This window comes from Chiloscyllium plagiosum, unplaced genomic scaffold (genome assembly GCF_037043375.1).
Source record: "Chiloscyllium plagiosum isolate Xiang-an unplaced genomic scaffold, Cpla_swu_hap1 HiC_scaffold_8, whole genome shotgun sequence".
Classification (NCBI taxonomy): domain Eukaryota; kingdom Metazoa; phylum Chordata; class Chondrichthyes; order Orectolobiformes; family Hemiscylliidae; genus Chiloscyllium; species Chiloscyllium plagiosum.
In genome coordinates, this window is record NW_028270146.1 from 98,478,664 (window position 1) to 98,502,023 (window position 23,360).

The 23,360-nt window shown below is 43.6% G+C and overlaps 1 protein-coding gene and 1 pseudogene across 1 annotated transcript; one reads left to right on the forward strand and one right to left on the reverse strand.

The window, feature by feature from the left end:
* The first annotated feature begins 3,620 nt into the window (after positions 1-3,620).
* Positions 3,621-9,546, forward strand: LOC122554021 (EEF1A lysine methyltransferase 3 pseudogene; annotated as a pseudogene).
* Positions 9,547-17,370: 7,824 nt separating this feature from the next.
* Positions 17,371-21,906, reverse strand: LOC122554022 (EEF1A lysine methyltransferase 3-like). The gene is made up of 3 exons (XM_087990226.1): positions 21,775-21,906; positions 20,295-20,406; positions 17,371-17,765 (listed from the first exon to the last, which is right to left on the reverse strand). Exons 1-3 carry the CDS (start codon positions 21,904-21,906, stop codon positions 17,371-17,373), a joined length of 639 nt encoding a protein of 212 aa, XP_087846352.1.
* Between the last annotated feature and the right edge of the window lie 1,454 nt (positions 21,907-23,360).

A 23,360-nucleotide genomic window follows, 5' to 3' on the forward strand; every position in this document is an offset into this window, starting at 1 on the left:
CATGCCGAGGTCACTTAGCACTGTTCTCGGGAAATGTTCTGTGTTCTTAGTACTAGTTGTTCGAGGTTCTGGCATTTCCAAAGTGCATGTGTTCACCTTGTTTCGGGTTTGTGAAGTTTTCACTTTTCATTTACCATCGTGTCTCCTGTAATATAAGCAACATCTGTGATCATTTTGTCTTGTTCTACTGCACATCTCAGCTGTTATCAGTGGTTGTGAAATTTGGTAAAGTGTTCCGAAATGTTCCTAAATGACTAAGGTTTCATCCGGACAATGTAACAATGGCAAAAAAGTTATTAACAGTAAGCTGCTTCAGAGGAGAGTTGACTCCAAGAGATGGCTTGACGGGGGTGGGGGTGCGGGTGCTCCAAGGATATTGATGTGCTTTTCTGCAGTGCTTTGCCCCGTAATTGCTTCGGAAACTCATTTCATAATGTCTCAGCAAATTGGTCACTATCTGGCGCTTAGTCCACTGGGCGAGATGAGTAAATCTGAGATGTAACAGCCCTCACAGACTGGAAAGGCGTGGGGTGAGGGAAGTGATAATTTGCTATCTGTAATCAGAATTAAGACCTAGTGGTGCTATTTTCCAATTTCACAGAAAAAAAACAGAGCGAATGCAGAATTAATGTGGGTTTTCTATACCTGTAGCTGTCCTCAACTGACGTCAATTTTATTTCTTCATGTAAATGCATTTGAGATATCGTCTTCAAGTCTCCGAAGTACTTACCGGGTTTTTTTTTAAACATCCAGTCCATGTCTTAACAATCTACCCGTTATTTCAAGCTAAGTTAAACATTCCAAACGCAGTAAAAATCCAACTTTATTTTTGACGATGTCTTGGGAACTCTGGGCAGCGATAATGTGGTTAAACTGGTAATTCGGAACCGCAAACTAATTCTCTGTGGAGATGGGTGTACAGCTGCCCAAGATAGGTGCTAACGTTTGAACTCAATAAACTACAAAATAAATTAATAGCAAGTTTAATGCCGGCCGTGTTTTGAGATGAACAGTTGAGATTTGTTGCAAGTTTAGGTCTTGACAGAAAAGTTGCGGATATGCTCAGATCGAAGGTAGGAAACTTACTAGAACAGCATTACAATAGTGTTGTTCCAAAAAAGGCAACAGTCAAGCTGAGTCAATGGTGGGCACAAGTTGTCAAAGATGGAAGAAAGCAGTATTATTGATGAGGCCAATGTAAGTTTGTAATGGACCTCTGTATCGAACAGAAAGCCATGATTGCAAGTTGTACTCTTCAGCATCAGCCTTGCTGGCAAAGAGAGGAGTGGAGTTGATGACTAGAGAGCAAATATTTAAGGAAACTGAAGCCTTAATATTTCTTAATATTTACAGTGGTCCTTGTGGAAAAAGCAGTGTGGCAACTCAAAGGCGTGATATAAAGAGCTGTTTTCAACACTGTTCAGGTTAAATATCCGTTGTATTTTTGGAAAATGTCATACAGTGGCAGTAGGTGGGGAGGAGTGATAGATTGGTTCTTGGAATACTCGAGCAGTATTGGTACAGTATAGGGAAGAGAAGCAGTGTAGGACATTCCCTGACTGTCGCTGGATATGCGGGGATGGAGCATGGTGCGGCTGTCTGCCAGCTGGAAAACAGAGAAGACATTGAAAGAAGATCGTGTGATTAACCATCTGAATTCTGTAGCTTCTTCATACTTTCAAAAAGACTGTGTATTGAAAGAGGATCAAAGGTTAGCAGGAGTAGACAAGAATGTTGAATTCAAAACACAATCAGATCAGCCTGGAGCAGCAGGCCGAAGGAGGTCAAATAGTTCATTTCTTCCAATTCATATCGTTTATTGTTCAATGAATTCATTTGTTAGTTAGATATGACTCAACATCATCAATTTTGATAAGAATTGCATCCAGATCCAGAGAACCACAATTAAAAATCTGGAAACATTGCTCAAAGTAAGCGCAATTTCTTAAAGACCTTGGTACAGCATAAATTATAATATTGCACTCTCCCCGTACCATGCTAACTCAAATGTGCCTGAGCTGAACAATATATTGAGTTCGGTCTCAAAATGTTTCTCTTCTTTCTTCGACCCCGTTTTTCGACGACAGAAGACTCACCTGCAACAAGGATATCTATAATATCTATCTTTAGCACGAATGTTTACTTTCTGGACAGGAGTGATCGCACGTTTGTCTGACTCTGTGGTGCTCCTTACTTTGTGAAAGAGCCGCTATTGGACGGAGATGTCGGGGAAGCTGGAGTAAATGAGCTTTGGTTGCAGTAACCGCCCATAGTTTTCCTTCCCTACAAAGGGAGGTGATTGGACTGGGTTTTCTCAGATATAAAGATAATATGCTGCACTACCTTACACCCGTTTCAATGACGGTGCCTTCTCTGAACGTCCAAGTACTGACGATTAGAGATTTATAGTGGAGGAAAGGAACCTGTTGGCCTGAATACATTTCTTATTGAATTGCTAAGAAACTGCATCAATGGTATGGCACAAAATCCTGCATTTAGATTGGAGGTAGCTTTCCAAATGTGACTTTCTTGATTTTCATTTGATTCAGCTGTCGTCTTCAAAGCCACTTTTGTCTGTCACTACCAACCCCTCCGTCTCCCTAATACAAGTGAGATCAAGGACAGAACTGGAAATTCACCCTATTCTCCCCCTACCCCCTTATATGGAAAGTAATGACGAACACCGTCTCCAACGGTTAATGGACGCGAACGTTGACTTCTTGTCCAAAGATTTGTGGTTTTCCGCCGTTGCAAGCATTTTGACCAAGATAAACTGAATCTATGGACGAGAAGTCTAAGGGGGGATGGTGATTGCTGCAGTCAAGATATTCACGATCCCGACGAATGCCAGCATGTTACAGACCATCTCACCGTTCACAGGAAACGAGAATAGAAAGTTGTCAGTGGGTGTCAGAAGGCTGTCTGAATTACTTAGTGCAGAGTGTAATGAATGAATTCAATCGTCTACCAAAGTAGGCAGTGAGATTGATTGGCTCACAAAATGTAATAGAGTAATACATGAACAAAATTTTGGAATGGCATCAGGATGCGTTGTGGAGCATAATACTGTGCACACAGGAGCTGGTCAAAATAAAGACTCTTGCTATTTCATAGTACATATCCCTAGTAAATGATTTCGTCCAATGAATGTGAAACTCATTCCGAGTCTTTGGAACCAGATCTGAAAGGATTATTTTATGAGCATCATTAAAGTGATCCATATAATGTTCAATTCCGTACCGTCTCTACCGATTAGTAAAGACAGTGACGGCGGTCCGACCTCTGCGCGCTTAAAGGGGGCGTGCTTTGTGGCTGGCGGATCACAGAGGGTGCTCTCTAGCAATCGTAAAGGAACCGCTAGCGGTTGGACTGGAACGTGGCGGCCCCGTCCATAGGAGATACTTCGCCTCATCACTGTTGCTACTACCTGGCGGGCGGCGGCAATGACGGCCTTGTTTATTGCACAACAATAGGCAGCACGTGTGATTGGCTGTGGAGAGCTGTGGGACGTCCGGACTGCACGCTTGGCGCTTTCTCAATGCAAGTGGACACTATGGTCGGGCGCCCCGACCCCACGACAAACATCGGACAATCCGTTGGACAGGATGACAACTACGACGATGCAGTCCTCCGAACCTTCCAGAAACGACGCTCCATACGATGAGAGTTACTCTCCGAGCTGCTACATCACACATAATAACTTTGAGTTCTGCGGGTATAATCTGAAGATCGCCCAAATTCTGGGCGCTAATCTGGGCGTGTCGGCGTATGTCTGGGACGCTGTAAGTTTGCAGCATTGGCCGCTCGGAAGAGAGGCAGCGCCTTGTATCTCACATGAAATCAAAAGTAACGTTCCCACTCTGTCTTTTGTTCTCAGATTTCTAATAATCCTCCTCCCTCTCTTCAGAGAGTAAACATCTCCCGACAGTCCCCAGACCCTGGAGGGTCTGCTTGGGATATATTTCGAGCATACGCGTTTGAATACGAGCAATTTCGCTTCCACGCGCTTTCTTCCTCCGGGGTGGCTTCAACGCGAGTTAGAAAAGTGGTGAAACTAACGAGGCCATCTGACCCGTTGCATGCGGAGTGCTCGATATGACTTTCTTGCCGTAGCCCTCTCCTCTTGGACTTACTGATCCATGCTGCCTGCGCCTTCGCCCGGAATGCTGTTTTACCAACTGCTGGCTCAGGGGCTCACCGTAGCAGGGGGAGAGGGGGATGGAGAGAGGGATGGGTGGAGTTGGTGCTGTTCTCACAGTGTAGAAGCATTAGGCGAATGTGTTTGAATGACATCTCTTTGAAACCCGGTGTTTTCTCTTACAATTCTCCCCTAAACTCGGTAATAACGGTGTGTGGCGAGAGTGTGTGGTGCTGGAAAAGCATAGCATGTCAGGCAGCATCCGAGGAGCAGGAGAATTGATGTTACGCTTATGCCTGAAACATCGATTCGCCTGCTCCTCGGAAGCTACCTGACCTGCCGTGCTTTTCCAGCACCACACTCCCGATTCTGATCTCCAGCCTCTGCAGTGCTCACCTTCTCCAAATAAGGGTGTGTGCTGCAGTTTGAGCCAGAGATGCCGCTTGCTCCCAATAGTGAGTTGGATGAGGCACTTGATAGGACTCCCAATTCTTAAGTGTTGGGTGGCGCGGCAGGCTCGGCTCCTTCTTTGTCCCAAACTGTGCAGTTTCAATTCAACTTCCATTCAGAGAGGACCTGCAGGTCATAGAGTTATACAACATGGAAACACACCCTTCTGTCCAACCCGTTCACGCCCACCAGACATCTCAACCTGACCTAGTTTTATTTGCCTGCATTTGGCCCATATCCCTTCAAATCCTTTTATTTATACACCCATCCAGGTGCATTTTAAATGTTGTAATTGTATCCTTACACCATTTTACTCAGGTAGATCCTTCCATACACGCAGGTCCTTTTCAAATCTCACCTCTCACCTTAAACTTATGCCCTCTAGTTTTGGACTCCCCGACCCTAGGAAAAGGGACTTGGCTATTCACACTATCAATGCGCCTCATGATTTTAGAAAACTTTATAAGATCACCCCTCAGTCTCCCATGCTCCAGGAGAAAATGCCCCAGCCAATCCAGCCTCTCCCTTTAACACAAAACCTCGAGTTCCGGCAATCTCCTTGCAAATGGAGCGGCACAGTCGCTCAGTGGTTAGCACTGCTGCCACACAGCGCCAGGGACCAGGGTTCAATTCCCGCTTCGGGCAACTGTCAGTGTGGAGTTTGCACATTCTCCCCGTGTCTGCGTGGGTTTCCTCCGAGTACTCCGGTTTCCTCCCATGTGCAGGTTGGGTGAATTGGCCATGCTAAATTGCCCATATTGTTAGGTGCATTAGTCAGGGGTGAATGTAGGGGAATGGGTCTGGGTGGGTTGCTCTTCAGAGGGTCGGTACTGACTTGTTGGGCCGAAGGATCTGTTTCCACACTGTTGGAAATCTATTATAAAAAAAATCTTTTCTGCACCCTACCACGTTTATGAACATCCTTCCTATAGGTGGGCGACCAGAGGTGTGCGCAGTAAACATCAAGTTAGATAGCATCTATGGTGGGAGAAGAGGGTCAATGAATTTTCATCAAAGAAAGTGGGGTGGAGCTGTTAGGAGTGAGAGAGGTACCAGGTTTCCAGCAAGGAAAGGGAGCAAGGTGGAGTATCGAACCAGAGAGAAGGCTGGTGATAGAGTTGGTGAGCTGGAGATAGGAAACATCGTGATGATGCGATTCTCCCCAATAACTTCCGCCTCGTTTTGTTTCCTTGCTATTTCAGCTATTGGTTTCAGTCTCGTTTCTTTTTCAATCGATTTCGCTTTCAGACTGAGGTCTATGGTCATTGACTCCCTATCCAGGCACTCCTCATTCCGTTCCTCGCCCTATTCCCACTTTCATTGGTCTAGTAAGACCGTCAGGAGGCGGGAACCTGTTCGTCCACAGGGCGCACACCACGCAGGGAGATTCCGCCAGGAGCATGGGGTCTGAGATTGGGCCTCGAGGGCTGAGCTGAGGCCTTCCTAGTTGGGCGGTAATGTCCGGCTGACAATCGTCCCAGGAGCCTTCCTCACTCTTTGCAAGCAATTATCTGAGAGTAGAGCTCGCCGGCTCTTTGGTATGCAGTGTCAGGTCCAAACGTTTTAAATAACTTCATTCTGATCTCTTTTACAGGGGCTGGCCCTTTGCCGGTATTTTGAAAAGAAAAACATTAACTTCAGCGGGAAGAAAGTGATTGAATTGGGATCGGGCACCGGAATCGTCGGGATTTTAGCGACGCTACTGGGTGAGTGGAGGGTAGCAGGGAATCCTGTCACTTTGTTGACGCCAAACAGGAATATGGGCGATAAAGGCCCTGGGGATCTCCAGATCGGGGGTTGTTAGGGCTCCAGCCAAGCTTGAATGAATGAATGAATGAATGAATGAATGAATGAATGAATGAATGAATTTATTGTCACATGTATCTTGAAGATACAATGGAATGTGTTTTGTCACCGCAAGACGGCATCATTTTGAGTTATATTAAGGATAAAAAGAAATTACTCGAATAAGACTTCATCTTCTTATGGAGTGGATGGGCTCCGGAGATCCCGAACACTGCCTACCTTGCCGGCGGCAGCTTGGACCGTCCTTATGTTGGACTAGTTTGCATTCGAAGAATTTGTTTTCTTGGTATAACCTTTCATTTTTCGTATCATGGTCAACGAGAATGTAAATCAGGTCCGCACCAGCGACTCGTTATTGTTAACTGATTCAATTAGTTAGGCGAAGAATATTCTAGAGAGAAAAAAATCGAGCCCTGACCAGAATTTATTCCCTCAATCAATATTATCAAAACAAAGGCGTATTGTCTGGCTAGTTAATCCAGACTTACTGCATTGGACATGGTTGGGAAGAAATGAGGTTATGAACAACTAACGTCAATGCATTGAACTGCCATAACACCGGGCCCTCCAAGCAGACTGCTTTTAACACATTTGAATTTTCGCCAAATCCAGACAACAATCGTTTCATCTTCTGATCAGAGATTAAACGGAGTCCCTGAACAAATTAAAACAGCAGTACTAAACGGAGCAGGCCGTGTCCCCATAAAGCAAGACTTCAAAAAGATTCAGGATTGGACTAATGATCATTTCTAACAAGAGACAATTTCCCCTTGGTAATCGATTGCATTGCTGTCGCTGGATGTCTCACTATGAACATCCTGGATTTACCGCTGACCAGAAGCTGAACAGGACCAGCATTTGAATGCTGTGACAATACGTCCAAGTCAGAAATTTGGAATTCTGCAGGAGGTCAATCTCCTACTTACTCTCCAAACCTGTCGAGCACCTAGAAGGCATGAGTCAGGAGTATGAGAGCATATTCTCCGCTTATCTGGCTGAGTCTAGCTCCAACAATACGCGAGGAATTCGACATCCACCAGGTTAGACACCCACTCCGTCCATCACTCAAGTACAGTGGCAGCAATGCATATCTCCAGATGCATTGCCAACTCGCCTAAACCCTATTACACAGCACCTTCCAATCGTTTGGCCTCTAACACCTGGAAAGACGAAGACAGCAGACGTGTGGGAACACCACCACCTCTAAGTTTCCCACACAGCGCATCCTGAGTTGAAAGAATGCCATTGTTCCTTCACTGTCAGTGAGTCAAAATCCAGAAACTCTCTTTCCAACCGCCTTGGGTTGCCTGTACATCAAATAAACTGCAACAGTTCAAGAAGACAGCTGACCACCACCTTTTCAAGAGAAGCTGGGGGTGCGCAGGAAATGCTACCCTTGCCGGCTTAAATAAACAACGCATTACTTTGTTCTGTGTCATTTCGCGGCTATTACAATTACAGCAATATGACTTAGTAACAATAACTGTTGAGCGTGTAAATGCACGATAGAAAGCAAAATTAAGTAAAGAGAAGATTAATTGTGTTTTGGGATTTTTGAGGTCAATGCTCACTTTGCAAAATGAAAGCATAAATGTAAACATATCAGGCATTTAAGATATCAAACCCCGGACAATCAGACCGAGCAATGGTACAGTTCCAGCAGCAGTACAAGGATATGTGACGAAAAGGAACACCTCGAAAGCAGAGAGAGGGAGGGAAGATGCAGAGATGTAGAAGGAAGACAAAGCTGAGGTCCAAAAGGTTAATGACACGGCCGCTAGTGTGATAGACAGGAGGTGAGGGTGACAGAACATAACAGGGCTGAACGATGTAGAATTCCATGCGGCATTGTAAGAGAAGGATGTGGGGATAATACACAACAGCGCGCGGAAGGTTAACGCACGAGAATGAAAATTGTGGAACGAGCTGTTGTAGGATTGTTAAGAATTGTTAAGAATAACTGGGTAAGTCGAGGATGCTCTAAAACTTGAATTCAGGAAATCAACCTGTGCGTGTGTGCGTTTCGATGTGTGTGTGAAAACTGCTTTTTGACACAGAATAATGCAAAGACCGAGTTGTATTGAACGTTTTCACAATGTCAAACAGTGCATCAATTTACCCAAGATGTTCACTGAAAATTAAGCAAGTTTTAAGTTTTGCCGGTCCAGATGATACTCCGGATGGAGCTTCTGAGCTGCTGCACCATGAAAGTGCACAAACATTGCTATTCAGTGACCCCTTCTGGCAGAAATTCAGTACACTGCTGTATAAATTGTCATTTTCTTTCCAAGGGTGGTTTTCTTGCATCTTAATCCTGATGCATAGACAAAAAGCTTCGGACCTCTTTTTTAAAGGAATGCTTTAAACCTTGCACGTCCAGCACTGTGTGGGTTAATGCCTCGCCAGAGTTCTCCCCTCGCGTTGTTTCTTTTTGATTATGTGATCATAATGTGCAATCAATTCACGAGGGCAAAGTAAAACTAATGCGGCTCTTCTCCCCTCGTTAGGTGGCGATGTAACCATAACGGATAAACCGGAAGTCCTGAAGCAAATCGAAACAAATGCCCAAGTAAATGTTCCCAGTGCCTGCAGACATCGCTTGCAAATCCGTCCGTTGACATGGGGCGAAGACCACACGAACTTTCCTGCTGACTATGATTTTGTCTTGGGTTCAGATATTGTATACAGTTCAGTTACCTACCCGGCTCTAATGGAGACCTTTCGTTATTTCACCAGTCAAGGGGCTACAATCTATCTCTCTTCAGAATTACGAAAGAGGAACGGATCTCCTTCCTTCCATGACGAGAGTTTGCCCCAGTATTTTAACTGCCAGATTGTTGACAGGTTAGAGAACAAAAATATTATTCTATACAAAATGACTAAAATCGATAAAAGTTCTGAGCATGATCTCCCAAGTAATGATAGAAATCTGCTTTTGACTGAACCCGACATTGGGGCTCAGCCAACCTCCCTATCACTCAGTAACTAAAATCCAAAAGAAACATTTAACATCTCCGCAATATTTTAAATTCATTCCTATTTCTCCGTATCGACCATCTACCAGCTGACATCATTTGTCGGGGTTCAATTGTTTTCTAAAATCTTGGCCAAATCATGATGATAGAGGGATCAAGTTGGTGAACGTTCCCATATCACCCAGGGAAAGCAGTAATGGCCACAGATTACCCCCACGTGCAGCTTCCGATGGATACTTTGAAATGGTAAATTATAGCATTCATTTCAATGAATCTGTTATTTTATGAGCTTGTCCTGCTAAAAGAGCAGACAAGTTGACGGTTTCATCAACATCGCTAATACTACTGCAAGCAACTTTAGCTCCAAAGTGCACCACTATCTCCTTTGGTCACCAGTAACACTCGTTCAAGTGATTCAAGACCATTAGCTTTGACCCTGCCAGCATCATAGGCATCACAATTAAATACTGCGGCTAGAAACGTCTGGTTTGAGGTCGATCCTACCGAGTGAGCTAAGAAACATCCTATAGCGTAGTTGTGTAGATCCTATAATTAAAGTGAACTGTATCCTGTTGTGTGGGTTATGAACTGCATCTATTATGGGTTGTGAGCTGTCTCCCATAGTGTGACTTGTGCTACGTGCTATAGTGTGGTTAAACTATAATCTACAGTGTGGGCTATGAGCTACATCCTATGGCATGGGTTGTGATCTACATCCTATAGTGTGGTTGTGAACTACATCTGACTGTGTGGGTTGTGAGCTACATCCTACAGTGTCGGCTGAACTAGTAACTATCGAAAAGCAAGTTTAGGATCCTCCATTATCCCTACGGTCATCAGTCCACTGCTGATTACTTTCTGCGCAAAGAAATTACTTTTAAACTCAGATTGTTTAAAATAACTCTATTAATAATTATACATAAGTTGATTTTCAAGGTAAGTATGGAACCGTGTGTTGAGATTAGTATAGCTGGATGACTAAACTTTTCGGTCCTGAATTCATTGCATTAGCTAAACCCATTACTCTGGAAACGGAATCCCCTGTCCGGGACATTAGCTTTGGCAAATTAAAGTACTTGAATCTGAGAGCTTGTCCTGTTTACTTTAAATGTGTCCTTTAGGTAACTGGATTTTGCGGCTAAAGAATAGTGTCCCTGCCTCTGAGCCTAAAATTCAATGTTTCAATCCCAACTTGGGATTGGAATACTAAGGATACAACCCGGCAAAAAGCTGCTCAGCATTTACCAGCAAACCCTCAAACATGGGCCAATGGCAGATGGTAAGAGTTTGGCCATGTGCTGGAAAGAAGGTTGCAGCCTCCACCTCCATTGTCTATAGTTCGGGCTGCCAGCATCACGCGCACTGCGAAAACACACCCGAATGCATCACTTCTTGTGGGATCTGTAACAAATACGGACATAATCGCTGTTGAAACCCCGCATAAATCGTGGGGAACCGTACGTGAACGGGTCTGGTACAGTAACCACATGTATCTAATTCAGAATTGAGATGTGGCCAATTGAGTCACTGACTAGTGTAACAGTATGCACATCGTCATTGAGAGAGAGAGAGAGACGGAAGTGCACTTTGTTTAGTGCGGGATTTTATTTTGATAGACGAAAAGTAGAGTTTGTTTTTACATATACCAGTGCTTTCGCTTAATCTCACCGAAAACTGGTGTATGTTGCTTAACTAGTAATTAACTAAGTACTTAATGTATTAAAGTTCCTTCCAGGCGATTTTAATGAAATTATACGCACAGTTTAAATCGTTTCTGCTCATACGTCGGTGATTTCTGATGAAAACTGCTGAAAAACTGGCATTATATGGCCGAGCTGAGTGATTGATAAACGGTTGATATACCGTTATTAATGGACTTCCTTAAATAGCAGCCAAATGACACACCTCTTGTCTCCATTTATATAGTCAAGTGTAAGTGCAAAAGGTTTAAATAAGCAAAATTACCACAGTTCTGCGAGATTGAAACCAACTAACCGCGCTTAATTATCTCCATCATTATAACATGTAAAATGTACCGTCTTATTTAAGCCAGGGAATTCGCAGTGACTTGGAGCCTTGAGCAATGAGTCAGTTGCTACTCGACTGATGTCAATTGCAAACTCGAATTTTCTCCTTCTAACAGTTATATTTATCAGTGACAGAATAATTAAAGTAGTAGAATATAGCAGAGCTAATTATGTCCTCATCCCTACACGTTTCCTTAAGTTGCACGAACAATAAGTGTTGAGTAACATTGAAATAGCACGTTTTTTTCATGACTTGGAGGTGCCAGTGTTGGACTGGATGGACAAAGTTAAAATCACACAACACCAAGTTATAGTCCAACATTGTTTATTTAGAAGCACCAGCTTTCGGAGCGCTGCTCCTTCATCAGGTGGTTGTGGAGGATAAGATCATGATCACAGAATTGATAGCCAAAGGAGTCCAGTGTCACTGAGATGTGATACATTAAACACTTTTAGATTAAATTTTTCATCTTTCAAAATGGTGATGCTGGACTCTTCTTTGATTTGTAAATCCCAGAACTTCTTTTAAATTACATTCGCAAGATCGCTCAGCTTTTCTCACAAGAGGTGTGAAGTCTGTTTGTGTCCCAATGTTATGTCAGACTGACAAACCCTCTGCATCGTTTTACAGTTTTACATGGATTCGTGCAGTTTTTGAGCAAATAAAATGCAATTCAGCAAAAACAAATTCACCCCATAAAAGTATATGTGCGCGTGTAGTGCTTCCAAATTAACCCGTTGCTCTATGACCTGGTGTTGTGTGGTTTTTAACTTTTTTCGACCGTTTCCCGAGCGACCTGTGAATATTTAGATCTTAGTCCCTATGTTGGCAACAAATTAAATTTCCCTTTTTAAAAAAAATCCAAGTATACTTTTCTTTCGTAGTGTACTTTGAACCAAGCTTACTTCGAGACAGTTTAAGCGGCTGCCATGCTGTGGGGGTCAGCGTAGACGGGTTTTCTATTGTTGGAATCACGACGATATCAGCAATCAAATACTTTAATTTGGAAAGTATCATTTCTGCGATAATGCCTTAAACGGGGTTTACGTGAGGACACATACAAGTTGATAATATTTTTCTCACAAGAACATAATCGACATCAGACTGTAATTTCTTTATATTTTAGCTGCGGGTCCCCGTCACATTTTTCATTGTCCCCAAAACAGATAGTGATAAATGAGTATTGCAGCCTCTTCCTTCTGCCAGTTTTTTTTAAAGTTCAGTCACAGGATGAGGGCGTCATTGTTCAGGCAGCACATATTGCCCATCCCTAATTGCCCAGAGAGCATTCAACCGCATTGTTGTAGGCCTGGAGTCACATGTAGACCAGACCAGGTGAGGTTTGCAGTTTCCTTCACTAAAAGACATTAGTGAACCAGATGGCTTTTCCCGACAATCAACGATGGATCCATGGTCATCATTAGATTCGTAATTCCAGACGTCTTTATTGATTTCAAATTTCACCATCTGCCGTGTTGAGATTCGAACCCGTTAATTGTAGATGGAGGAAAAAAATGTTACAAAATGTTTGTGCATATGGATTTTTTTTTCACCTGGAGGGGGTAATACCATAGGCTAGTAATCCAGAAGCCCAGGCTAATCTCTGGGACGAGGTTTCAAAGGTCCACCGTCTCAGCTAGTGGCATTTAAATTCAGTAGATAAATCTGATTGCTATTTTTAAAATGACCTGGTTCACACATTCCTTTTATGGAAGAAATCTGCTGTTCTTACCTGATCTAGTCGACATGTGACTCCAAGCCCACAGCAAAACGGGTGATTTTTAACTCCTTTCTGAACAGGGCAGTCAGTTCCAAGAGAAGTGGGAAGAAATGTATTTTACAGAGTAGAATGTGTGAATTTAATATAAACCATCTGGTACAGGTTAATGCTGTGCAGTAACAGACAAATCCGTGATGTATACAAATCTTCGTAAGATGCAAGGCAAATTAAGAATGCCATTCAAATAAAATATATACACGGATCACTGGCTATATAATCTAATGCTGAACAAGGGAAAATATGTTTTTAAAAAAGCATGCTCAAAGTTACTGATTGGCGCAACTGGGTTGTGAAGCCCAATTCTCCCGTGCACGGAATAATGATAGAATGTTAGAAATCGGTAAGATCTGGATTGTTCTAAATACCTTCTGTGTACCATGAGATGTCATTTGACTGGTGTTGTTAAATTACCAGTTTTCCAGATTCTTCGTAAATAATGACAAGAAAGGTCATAAGAAATCTTCCATTAAACTGACGTAATTCCCGGCGCTCCAGGTAGCCTGTTATCAGGCAGTGTCTTGGCAAAATGGGATGTTTTGGTCTCAAAGAGAATGGCAATCTAACTTTCAGATGACAAAGAGACACCCTGTCCGATATTCATCAGTTGAAACGAATCAAATGGGTATTTGACCCAGCCTAAGCCAGCCCTTCGAAATATGATACATCAACAAATAATCAAGGTCAGGGAGCATTCCTCATCTGGGACCCATCTTGTTCAGAAGCAAGAACCACCAGAAAGGGGGCGGGAGGACTCGGGAACAATTCCCTAACGCATCGTTTGGAGAGCAAGGAGCTGCCTTGACATGTATATTCACTACCAACAGTCTGTATCAGTGAACCATCCACAATTGTGTTTTCCTGTCTAATTAATGCATCATACCTAAACTACTGCTTAACAAATGTAATTAGCTATCTGAAAATTGGATTCTATATTGAAGTTTGTCATTGCACCCCCCAAACTCTAACGGGAATAAATTCCTACCATGGAACGGTTCCATAGAATAAAGGTTCGCTGTTCATCCTTAGGTCTCCATACCTCCACCCTGAAAAAGCAACTCAGCTTGTCACACTACAGACATTATTTCCTGCATTGTTCCACATTAACTCGTTTTATATTATTGTCCAAATGTCTTTTGAAAGCTCTGATCGAATCTGCCCCAATCAAACTCACAGATAACATATTTCAAATATTCCTGATCTAGAAGGTTTTTTTCCTCCTCTTGACTTTTCCCAGAGAAACTTAACAGTATCTGTAGACATAGAAACGGGGTAAACGTTATGAGTCCAATAAGACTCATGCTCATCACTGAAGAGTAGCCGCAAAAAGTTTTGTTTGGGAAAAGAGAATTTCACTTCCCCACTAGCGTTTCTGTAGAATGAATGCTTCCTAACACCAATCCTGAGCAGCTTAGCTCCAATGTTAATGCTACGTCCTCTTGCACTGAACTCCTGCACTAGAAGAAACAATTTCCCCATATATCCCATATCATGCAACGTTAGACCAAAGTGCGTTAACTGATTGTTTAAGGTCTAATCAAACTGAATACAAAAAATCGCATGTGCTCCGATGTAAGTAGTTTTATTTTTGCATTAGCTATAATTACTTAATGCCTATTAAAAGTTATTATCAGGTTCATAAAGTGATTCATTTAAACTACTCAGATATGTTTAAACAAGTGAATTTCACGTTGGGGACCTCCTGCCGATGGCTAGTATTTGGAGCTTGATATTGACCTATTAATTTCCAAGGCACCGATTGCACCCAATGGTTAAGTCGAACGAACCGTGATAAATCGCCGAGATTAGTAGTACATCGGAGTTGATGTCGCGTACTGAAATTGTAATTTTTCCAACCATTCACAGAATCCTTTCAATGCAGAAAGAGACCATTCGGCCCATTGGGTCTGCACCGACCCTCTGAAGAGCTTCCCATCCAGATCTAAGCCTATCCCTATCCCTGTAAAGCTGCTTTTACATGGCTAATCCACCTAGCCTGCACATCCTGAATACAAAGGGGCAAATTTGCATCGCCAATCCACCTAACCTAATCGAGGGTGGAATCGATTCCGGGTCGCTGGTGCTGTGAGGCAGTGCCGCCACTGTGCCTCAGTACCGCCCTGTGCTCCTCTGTGCCTGGACAAAAGTAAATCCAGATTTCGCTGCAAAACAGTCTGTTCTCAAGCCAATGCCGCCTCCTTGCTAAGCAATCTGTTTTCACATTCTTTTCGATCTCCAGCAATTATAGAGTCATAGAATCATAAAGTTGCACAACATGGAGACAGACCCTTCGTCCAAATTGTCGACCATATATCCTAAATTAATCTAGTCCCATTTGTCAGCATTTGGCCTATATTCCTCTAAACCCTTCCTATTCATATACCCATTGTAAATTTTGTAATCGTACCAGTCTCCACCACGTCCTCTGACAACTCATTCATATACTGTACACGCTATCCTCCGCGTGAGAAAACGCCCCTTAGGTCCCTTTTAAAATCTTTCCCCTCTCACCTTGATCTTATGCCCTCTACTTTTGGGCTCCTATGTCCAATTCACTCTTAATTATCTGGTTTGGAGATGTCAATTTTTGGTAATATACGCCCCACCCATTCACATTCTGAATCATCTTAAACAACTCAATTAAAGTTGTATTTTAAACTTCTACACCGACTCCAAAGTCAGCATTTCCTTTCAGAAAAGCAGGGCCAAGCTGCATTAGTCCAGGTGTAATCCAACAGACTTGCATGACGCCCACCTCTTAGGTTTACCAATGTATTGAGATGCAAAGTAGTATTCCATCGCATGAGTATGTCACCACTTCCCCACCAGATTTAAACGATTTCCGTATTTGAAGATTTTAAATATTTCACCATCATTGATGCTAATTTGCCACCTTCTTGAGATTCTCTGTTCTACTTTTCCCTGTTCAACGTGGATGAACTCACGTTGTTCCACATTGAACTCCATTTATCATCGCTTCACTTGCTGATTATGTGTGTATGCTGATGTGTAGTTCTATATCTTAAGCAGGATTTCACTTGCCTTCATTTTGTATTTTTTGAATCAGATCAATGTAAAGGACAAGTACAGTAAATCCACAGTATGCGATATCAATCTGCAAACTAATACATATTATTGTAATTTTTATTATTCAAGTTTCTGTTTGCACAATAGTATTATTTCAAACCACAGATTTTGGGAAAACTAAGGCAAATAAATCGTCATTAATTTTGCAGGACCAGATTATTCAGTTGCTGGAACAATTTTAAGCTTTATCACCGTTTTAATGCTCCAATAAAAATAAACTAACAATTACAGATGACATTCAAATTTCCAGAAATGTAAGCAAATATAGCAGCAGGATTTAACTTGTGGCTTTGCATTCAACAGTAGTCTATACTTCAACCTAGAAGAAGGCATTAGAGTTTTAAAGGTTGCTGATCTCATAATTCTGAATGGAAGAAATGAGATGGTCGCATTTAAGGTAAAAAAAAAGCAGACCGGACATTAGGACTGGGTTAGGGTTTGTGTTGGTGTTATGCTAGAGAGGGTCGTGAAGTTTAAGGGTAACTTCATAACATTCCAGAATTGGAAATTGAAGTCAGATTTATTTCGATCAGTGGAAACATGCGTACTCTGTGACTGGCCAGGAACTGAATCTATAAAGAGCGGGTAACTCTTGTTTCAATAAAATGCCACCAATTAAATTGCGCCCTCTGTGAATTTTTTTGTATTCATTAAGGGACTTAGCCAATTTACTTTAAACATTCTTCACTGTCAGAGGCTGACTAATGGTCATAGCATTATAGGTTCATCACTGATACCAAACCGAATGATTTCTATCCTGACATCTTACTCTGCTCCTGGAATTACATGTAAACTATGCGCCTGTCCGGGGTGGTCTACGCGACTTTAGGAACAGTAGTGTCTCGTATTCAGTCCCTTTACAGACTGTTGCTGATATGTGATGCTCCAGATAAATCATTAGCTCGCAATCTCCAGTAAGGGGACACATGTACGTTTAGCATTTTAATGGGACATGCCGGTATGTATCACCAACATTTGCGAGATCCGGGAAAGTGAAGAGAAAAGCGAAGGAACAGCACACGATATTTTTCCAATGAAAATGTTAGTAATGCTCGTTCATTCACCTGAATGGTGAGAAGTGAAAAGTAGATGGTTATCTGAATCGGAAACTAGTCTTCGTCGTCTGAAACTTTTTTGGTCACTTTGTAAATGCAACTGCTCCCGCTGGTATGAATGAGCTGGCTGTGAAATTGCACCGGTAAGAGGTCCTCGTGGAATTCAGCCGATCCCTCCCGATACTTCACATCCGAACACAGATAAATTACGGTCTTGTCTTTGCAGAAATACAGCAATGTCTGTATAAGATTCGGAAATTGCGATGGGCTGTACACGATGTCCGAACCCAGAATGATATCAAAGTCGGTTGGGAAACTGTTCTGGTCGCTACCCCAAGCCAGGGCGCGGATTTTCGAACGGTGCCGAGAGCTGACTGGAATGTTAGCCAGTATGTTATATTCGATTTGTTTCAAAACGTACGGTCTATCCGTCATGGTGACATCTCCACCTGGCAAAAATAAAACGTCTTTTTAATCCCCCGGGTCCCCTCAGCATGAGTTGATGCATATGCATTATTAATTTCCTCAAAACAGAACGCACACACATTACTCCACCACCATCTACCCCACTCACTGGCCTCACATTCCGAAGACTCAATAGTTACTTGGATTAGCTTAATATCTTCCCTCGCAACTCGATGATATTTAATGGGGCTGAACTTTCTTTTTTTAAGACGGAATGCGCAATAGAAACGAATGCTGACAGGAGCGCGCCCCTCCCCTCCCATCCCCCCCCCTCCTCCTCTCCATCCCCTTCCACCCTCTTCTCCATCCCCCTCCTCCTCTCCACCCCCTTCCCCCTCTCCAGGTTCTGAATCATCCACTGCCCATCCAGTCGGGTCTGCGGTTCTTGCGAAGTGATGGAAGAGTAGAATTCTGTCAAGTAACAATTATCTGGGCAAGTTGTTGTTGTGTGATATTGAGTTAGGCATCAATGGAATAGCACATGGAGTAGGGAGCACATGCCCTTAACAGGATATGTGAATGGAGGCATTGTGAGCGGGAGAACTATTGTAGTAAAGGTTTCCAAACATATATAGCAGATAAAATTTAATATCAGGAAAATCGAGGTGAGGCTATATACAATGGCGCTAGAATTCTAAAAGAGGTACTGGAGCTGAGGGATCTGGACTAGATGCCTCAGCTCTAGTACAGGTTGAGAAATTGTTTGATAAGACAGACAACATCCTGATCTCTATAAAACGAAGCATGGTCTACAAACTCCAGGAAGTTATGGCGTATCTTTCTGAAACAATGGCTCAGCCTCCGTCGAAGCATTGTGTCCAATTCGGGAGGACACAATCTTAGAAAGACGTGAAGGTGTCAGTGAAGGTGCAAACAAGGGTTTACCAGTATGCCCCCAAGAACGAGTGACTTCACTCACATGGATAAATGAGGGAAGGCGGAGCTGCTCTCTTCAGAGAGCAGATTCGATAAACTGATGAAGTGTCGTGAGAGGAAATACAGAGAGCTTGCTTCCATCAATAGAAGAGGAAATGAAGGGGAGTAGGATCAGCAAGGCTGCTCATATAAATAGGAGGCATAGCCACTATTGGCCGAATGATTTTTTTTTAAGATTCCGTGCAATGTGGAAACAGGCCATTCGGCCCAAAAGTCCACACGCCACACGAACCCTCCGAAGATCAACCCCCGGACTAATGCACATAACACTATGGACAATTTAGCATGGCCAATCCACCTAACCTGCACATCTTTGGATTGTGGGAGGAAACCGGAGCATTCCGAGGAAACCCACGCAGACACGGGGCAATGTGCAAACTCCACACAGACAGTCGCCCGAGACTAGAACCGAACCCATGTCCCTAGCGCTGTGCCCTTATGCTTTGCGCTTTGAACATTCTATAGTTCTGTGACTGCACCATATGGAGAACTATAGTATTTTAATTAGAGCTAGACCAGTGCTGTCAGCACAATACTGGGAAAAATTATAACTATGTTCTGGGCTGGTTTTTGGAACTGTGGAAATTCTATATCACGCTGAGCCACGTCATGCAGCGATAGGCCTAAGTGGGAACATCATCACATGTTGGCTGTGACTTTTGACCCCGAGGAACTTCGAAAGAGAGCACTTAGCTCTGACTCGGTCCTCGAATGATCAGGCAGGTCACTCAGCCACGAGACAGCCAAAGGGGCAAATGCCTTTACCCCTTATCACAGGTCATCAGCAGTGTAAAGTTAATGATCAGCAGAGAAGTGCCCTGCACCTCCAACCCAGTACCACGTTCAAAAGCAGGTGTCCCTTTCAAATCCCTGGAGGCTATATTGAAATGGCATTTTCATTAACGAGGACAAAGTTGGTTTGAGAACCAAGCGACAAAAGACAAAGTCCTCAGTCCAGCAGAGATTGTGAGAAGCGGACATAGTTTTGCAGTTTGTTCATGACACGTTGTCCTGATAGTTATATTTAGTGTTTGTTGCATGTGGTTGTTTTCACATTAACAGCATTTGGATTTTCCTTTACGATGTTGACAATAAGGCAAGTGCACAAACGCCTCAGATAATGCACAGAGAAACCACAGTTACAGTCATTACGGGTCGTGTTCTTGTTGGTGAAGCTACATGAATTTCGTCGATTTGAAGGTTCGTGACCAACAACTGTCGGGGTTGCTCAGAGAAACTGAGGATTGCAGATGCTGGAGATCAGCGTCGAAATGTGTGGCGCTGGAAAAGCGCAGCCGATCAGGCAGCATCCGAGGAGCAGGAGAGTAAAGATAAAGAGCTTATGCTCGAAGCGTCGACTCTCCTGCTCCTCGGATGCTGCCAGACCGACCGTGCCATTCCAGCGCCACACTTTTCGACTGCTGTCTGATTGCCCCTTCCTACTAAAATCGAGGCTTGTGAGCTTGGCAGTTGACTTTGGCGAGAAGGTCACTGCAGGGACCAGATCTCGTAAAAGCCTCTGATTGGGCGCTATCCACTCTGTGGCGTTACGAAGAGTTACTGCTGGATTCACTTACCCAATAACACCGTCAATATGCCCACAATTCCAGTGCCAGAGCCCAGTTCAAGCACCTTCTTGCCGGTAAAATCAATCTTCTCAGACTCAAAATAGCGACAAAGGACAATCCCCTGGGGAAAAAAGAAAACACCCACACTCTGATCAAGATATTTATTTGTAAAGGGCACAAGTTGAAGGATAATTCTGAAAAATGGGCAGGTTTGTTAAGGTTCACTCAAGCACCCTGTAATGGAGAGATTAGAGAAACCCTTTGAACAAACTCCAGACTCTTGGCTTCAGTTAGGAGAGGACAGGGAATTTAATAAGTAGTAGGTTTTTCAAGGCCCACTAACCTCTGCGTCCCCTTGCAAACAAGTAGCTGGGTAAGCATTGTGGATACCTAGGGGTAGACATCAGAGGTTTTTTCTTCCTAAAAGTTAGAGTACAATTTTACTGCATTGCAAGTCTGAGGCGATGACTGTAGACTTTGTGCAGAGAAAAATGCCTTATGACCTGAATCACACTTAATGGAACGTGTTGAGTTAAAGGTGTCACTGAACAAGAAGGCGTTACTTCCGGCAGAGGTGCGTGTTCATTGCGCTATTTCCTTTTAATGGGCCTTAAACGTCCCTGTTATTTCAATGGGTCTAAATCTGGAACTTTGCTCCCTAACAGCACTGTGTATGCAAGGTTTGTGAAGGTTTGTGTGTGTTCCTACACCCCAAGGACTGCAGTAATTCAATAAGATGATTCACCACCACCTTCTCCCGGCCAGTTAGAAATGGGGAATAAATGTTTGTCCAGCTGGTGACGTCCATTTCCCACGTATAAATATAAATACTGTCTGATAAATACTGTCAGCACCTATTCTGAGTCAGAATGCCATAGGTTCAGTATTACATGCTTTCTAAATTACAGCAGTGATCAATGTCTAACAAAACATCACTTTAACAAGGCTCCAGTGTTGCACCACATATGCGGTGGGGCTGGTATGAAAAGGAAGCCAGTCCAGGGTTTGGAGGCTGGCGCAATTACAACGCATAAAAAGCATCCGGATGGGTAGATGAATAGGGAGAGTTTCGAGGGATATGGGCCAAAAGCTGGCAAATGGGGTTAGATTAGGTTTAAGATCACACAACACCAGGTTATAGCCCAACAGGTTTATTCGGAAGCACGAGCTTTGGGAGCGCTGCTCCTTCATCCTCCGATGAAGCTCCGAAAGCTATTGCTTCCGAATAAACTTGTTGGACCAAAACCTGGTGTTGTGTGATTTTTAAACTTATTCCACCCAGTCCAACACCGGCATCTCCAAATCAGGATTAGATTAAGTTAGGATATCTGGTCGAAGTTGGACCGAAGAGTCGGTTTCTGTGCTGTAGATGACTCAATCAGCTTCTGATCTGCCCCAGTGTAGCCAAATTGACAAAGGCGTCGCAGTGAGGGTCGGAGTTCATTTATAATTCCGAAGATAACTTTTTGTAACAGTCCACCAGACTTACAGGTCCCCAGACATAAGCAGATACGCCCAAGGAAGCTCCTTTAAACATCGTGATCTTTAGAGGGTGACCGCTGAATTCATAGTCCTTCTCCTCCAACTCCAAGAGGGGATAGTTATCCTCAACGCTGGTCATCCTCTGTCCTGTCAAAAGGGTTTCTCGCCGATCGCCAAACAGACGTCGCCCAGTCCGAGACACAGCCCTATCAGTCTCGCCTCCACGGATCCACTCCAAGTTGTTGTTGCTTTCTTTACCTAGAAGTAACAACAGAATTTACTGAAAACTCTAGTGGAGAAAAGAAAAGCAACACCATTGCAGCTGAGTTTTACATCTCTGCATATAACAGGAGGACCCACATTAGAACACAGAGGATTATCTTCGGTTTGAAATGGATGCAACAGGGGAGTAGGGGTATTTACTAAATGAGGAAATGGGATTGGAATAATCAGGTGGTCGGACAGAGACTCCGTGGGCCGAAGAGCTTTTTGTTTCTGTACTGTGGATTTCTTTGTACAGACATGAACCCTAGATTGCTCGAAGATTCTATGAACAACGCAGTTTAACCGGAGACAAATTTTACTGATACAGCAGCAAAAAACATTTTAAATCGAAAAGAACATTAGAATGCTGGACATTCTCCAGCATTGAGCTTCGCAAGTCAGGTAGCGATGTATCATTTGCAAGTCCGGGAGCTGGAAGCATGTTCGCTTGTTTGACCGAGTGGACGAGAAAGGAACACCCCTGTTCCGTTTGGCCCGTAAGTCGTGCTGCGCAGGAGCTTGCTTTATGAATCTGGCCTTCCTCCGGTCAGGAGCTAGAATGCACTCTGGAGCGTGGGAAGCAGGGTTGATTCCCTCCCTCCCACCCACCTCCTAAAGATAATGGATCCACGTCTGAAAAAAAAATAAAACATTGAGGCGGTAAGAGTGAATTGTTCTCGCAGAGGGATGGCACAGACAGGGCGGACATCATCGCAACCATTTGTGCTACTCAAAGAACACAGAAAGTTACAGCACAGAAACAGGCCCTTCCGCCTTCCAAGCCTGCGCCCATCTAGATCCTCTATCTAAACCTGTCGCCTATTTCCCAAGGATCTGTATCCCTTTGTTCCCTGCCCATTCAGGTTGCTGTACATCCTAAGTGACGCTGTCGCTCCCCTGGCAACGCGTTCCAGGCACCCACCAGCCTCTGCGTGAAGAACTTTCCAAGTACGTCTCCCCTAAAGCTTTCCCTCTCACTTTGAACTCGTGATCTCTAATAATTGAGTCCCCCACTCTGGGAAAACGTTACTTTGTACATCGTTTTAAAAAAAGGTTAGATTCCCTATAGTAGGGTAACAGGCCCTTCGACCCAACAGGTCCACACCGACCCTCCAAAGAGGAACCCAGCCAGACCCATTCCCCTACTCTGCATTTACCCCTGACTAATGCACCTATCACTACGGGCAATTTAGCATAGCCAATTCACCTGATCTACACAACTTTTGGATTGTGGGAGGAAACCGGAGCACCCAGAGGAAACCCACGCAGACACAGGGAGAATGTGCAAACTCCACACCGAGGCGAGAATCGCCTGGCGCTGTGAGGCAG

Bases quoted from the DNA above. Each gene is read 5' to 3' on its own strand.
- LOC122554022 (XM_087990226.1), bottom strand. From the start codon at position 21,906: ATGACCAGCGTTGAGGATAACTATCCCCTCTTGGAGTTGGAGGAGAAG. The intron at 20,407-21,774 runs GTAAGTCTGGTG...TTTTTTCCCCAG, and splicing joins CTGCTTATGTCTGGGGACCT to GGGATTGTCCTTTGTCGCTA. The intron at 17,766-20,294 runs GTAAGTGAATCC...TATTTTTGCCAG, and splicing joins CATATTGACGGTGTTATTGG to GTGGAGATGTCACCATGACG.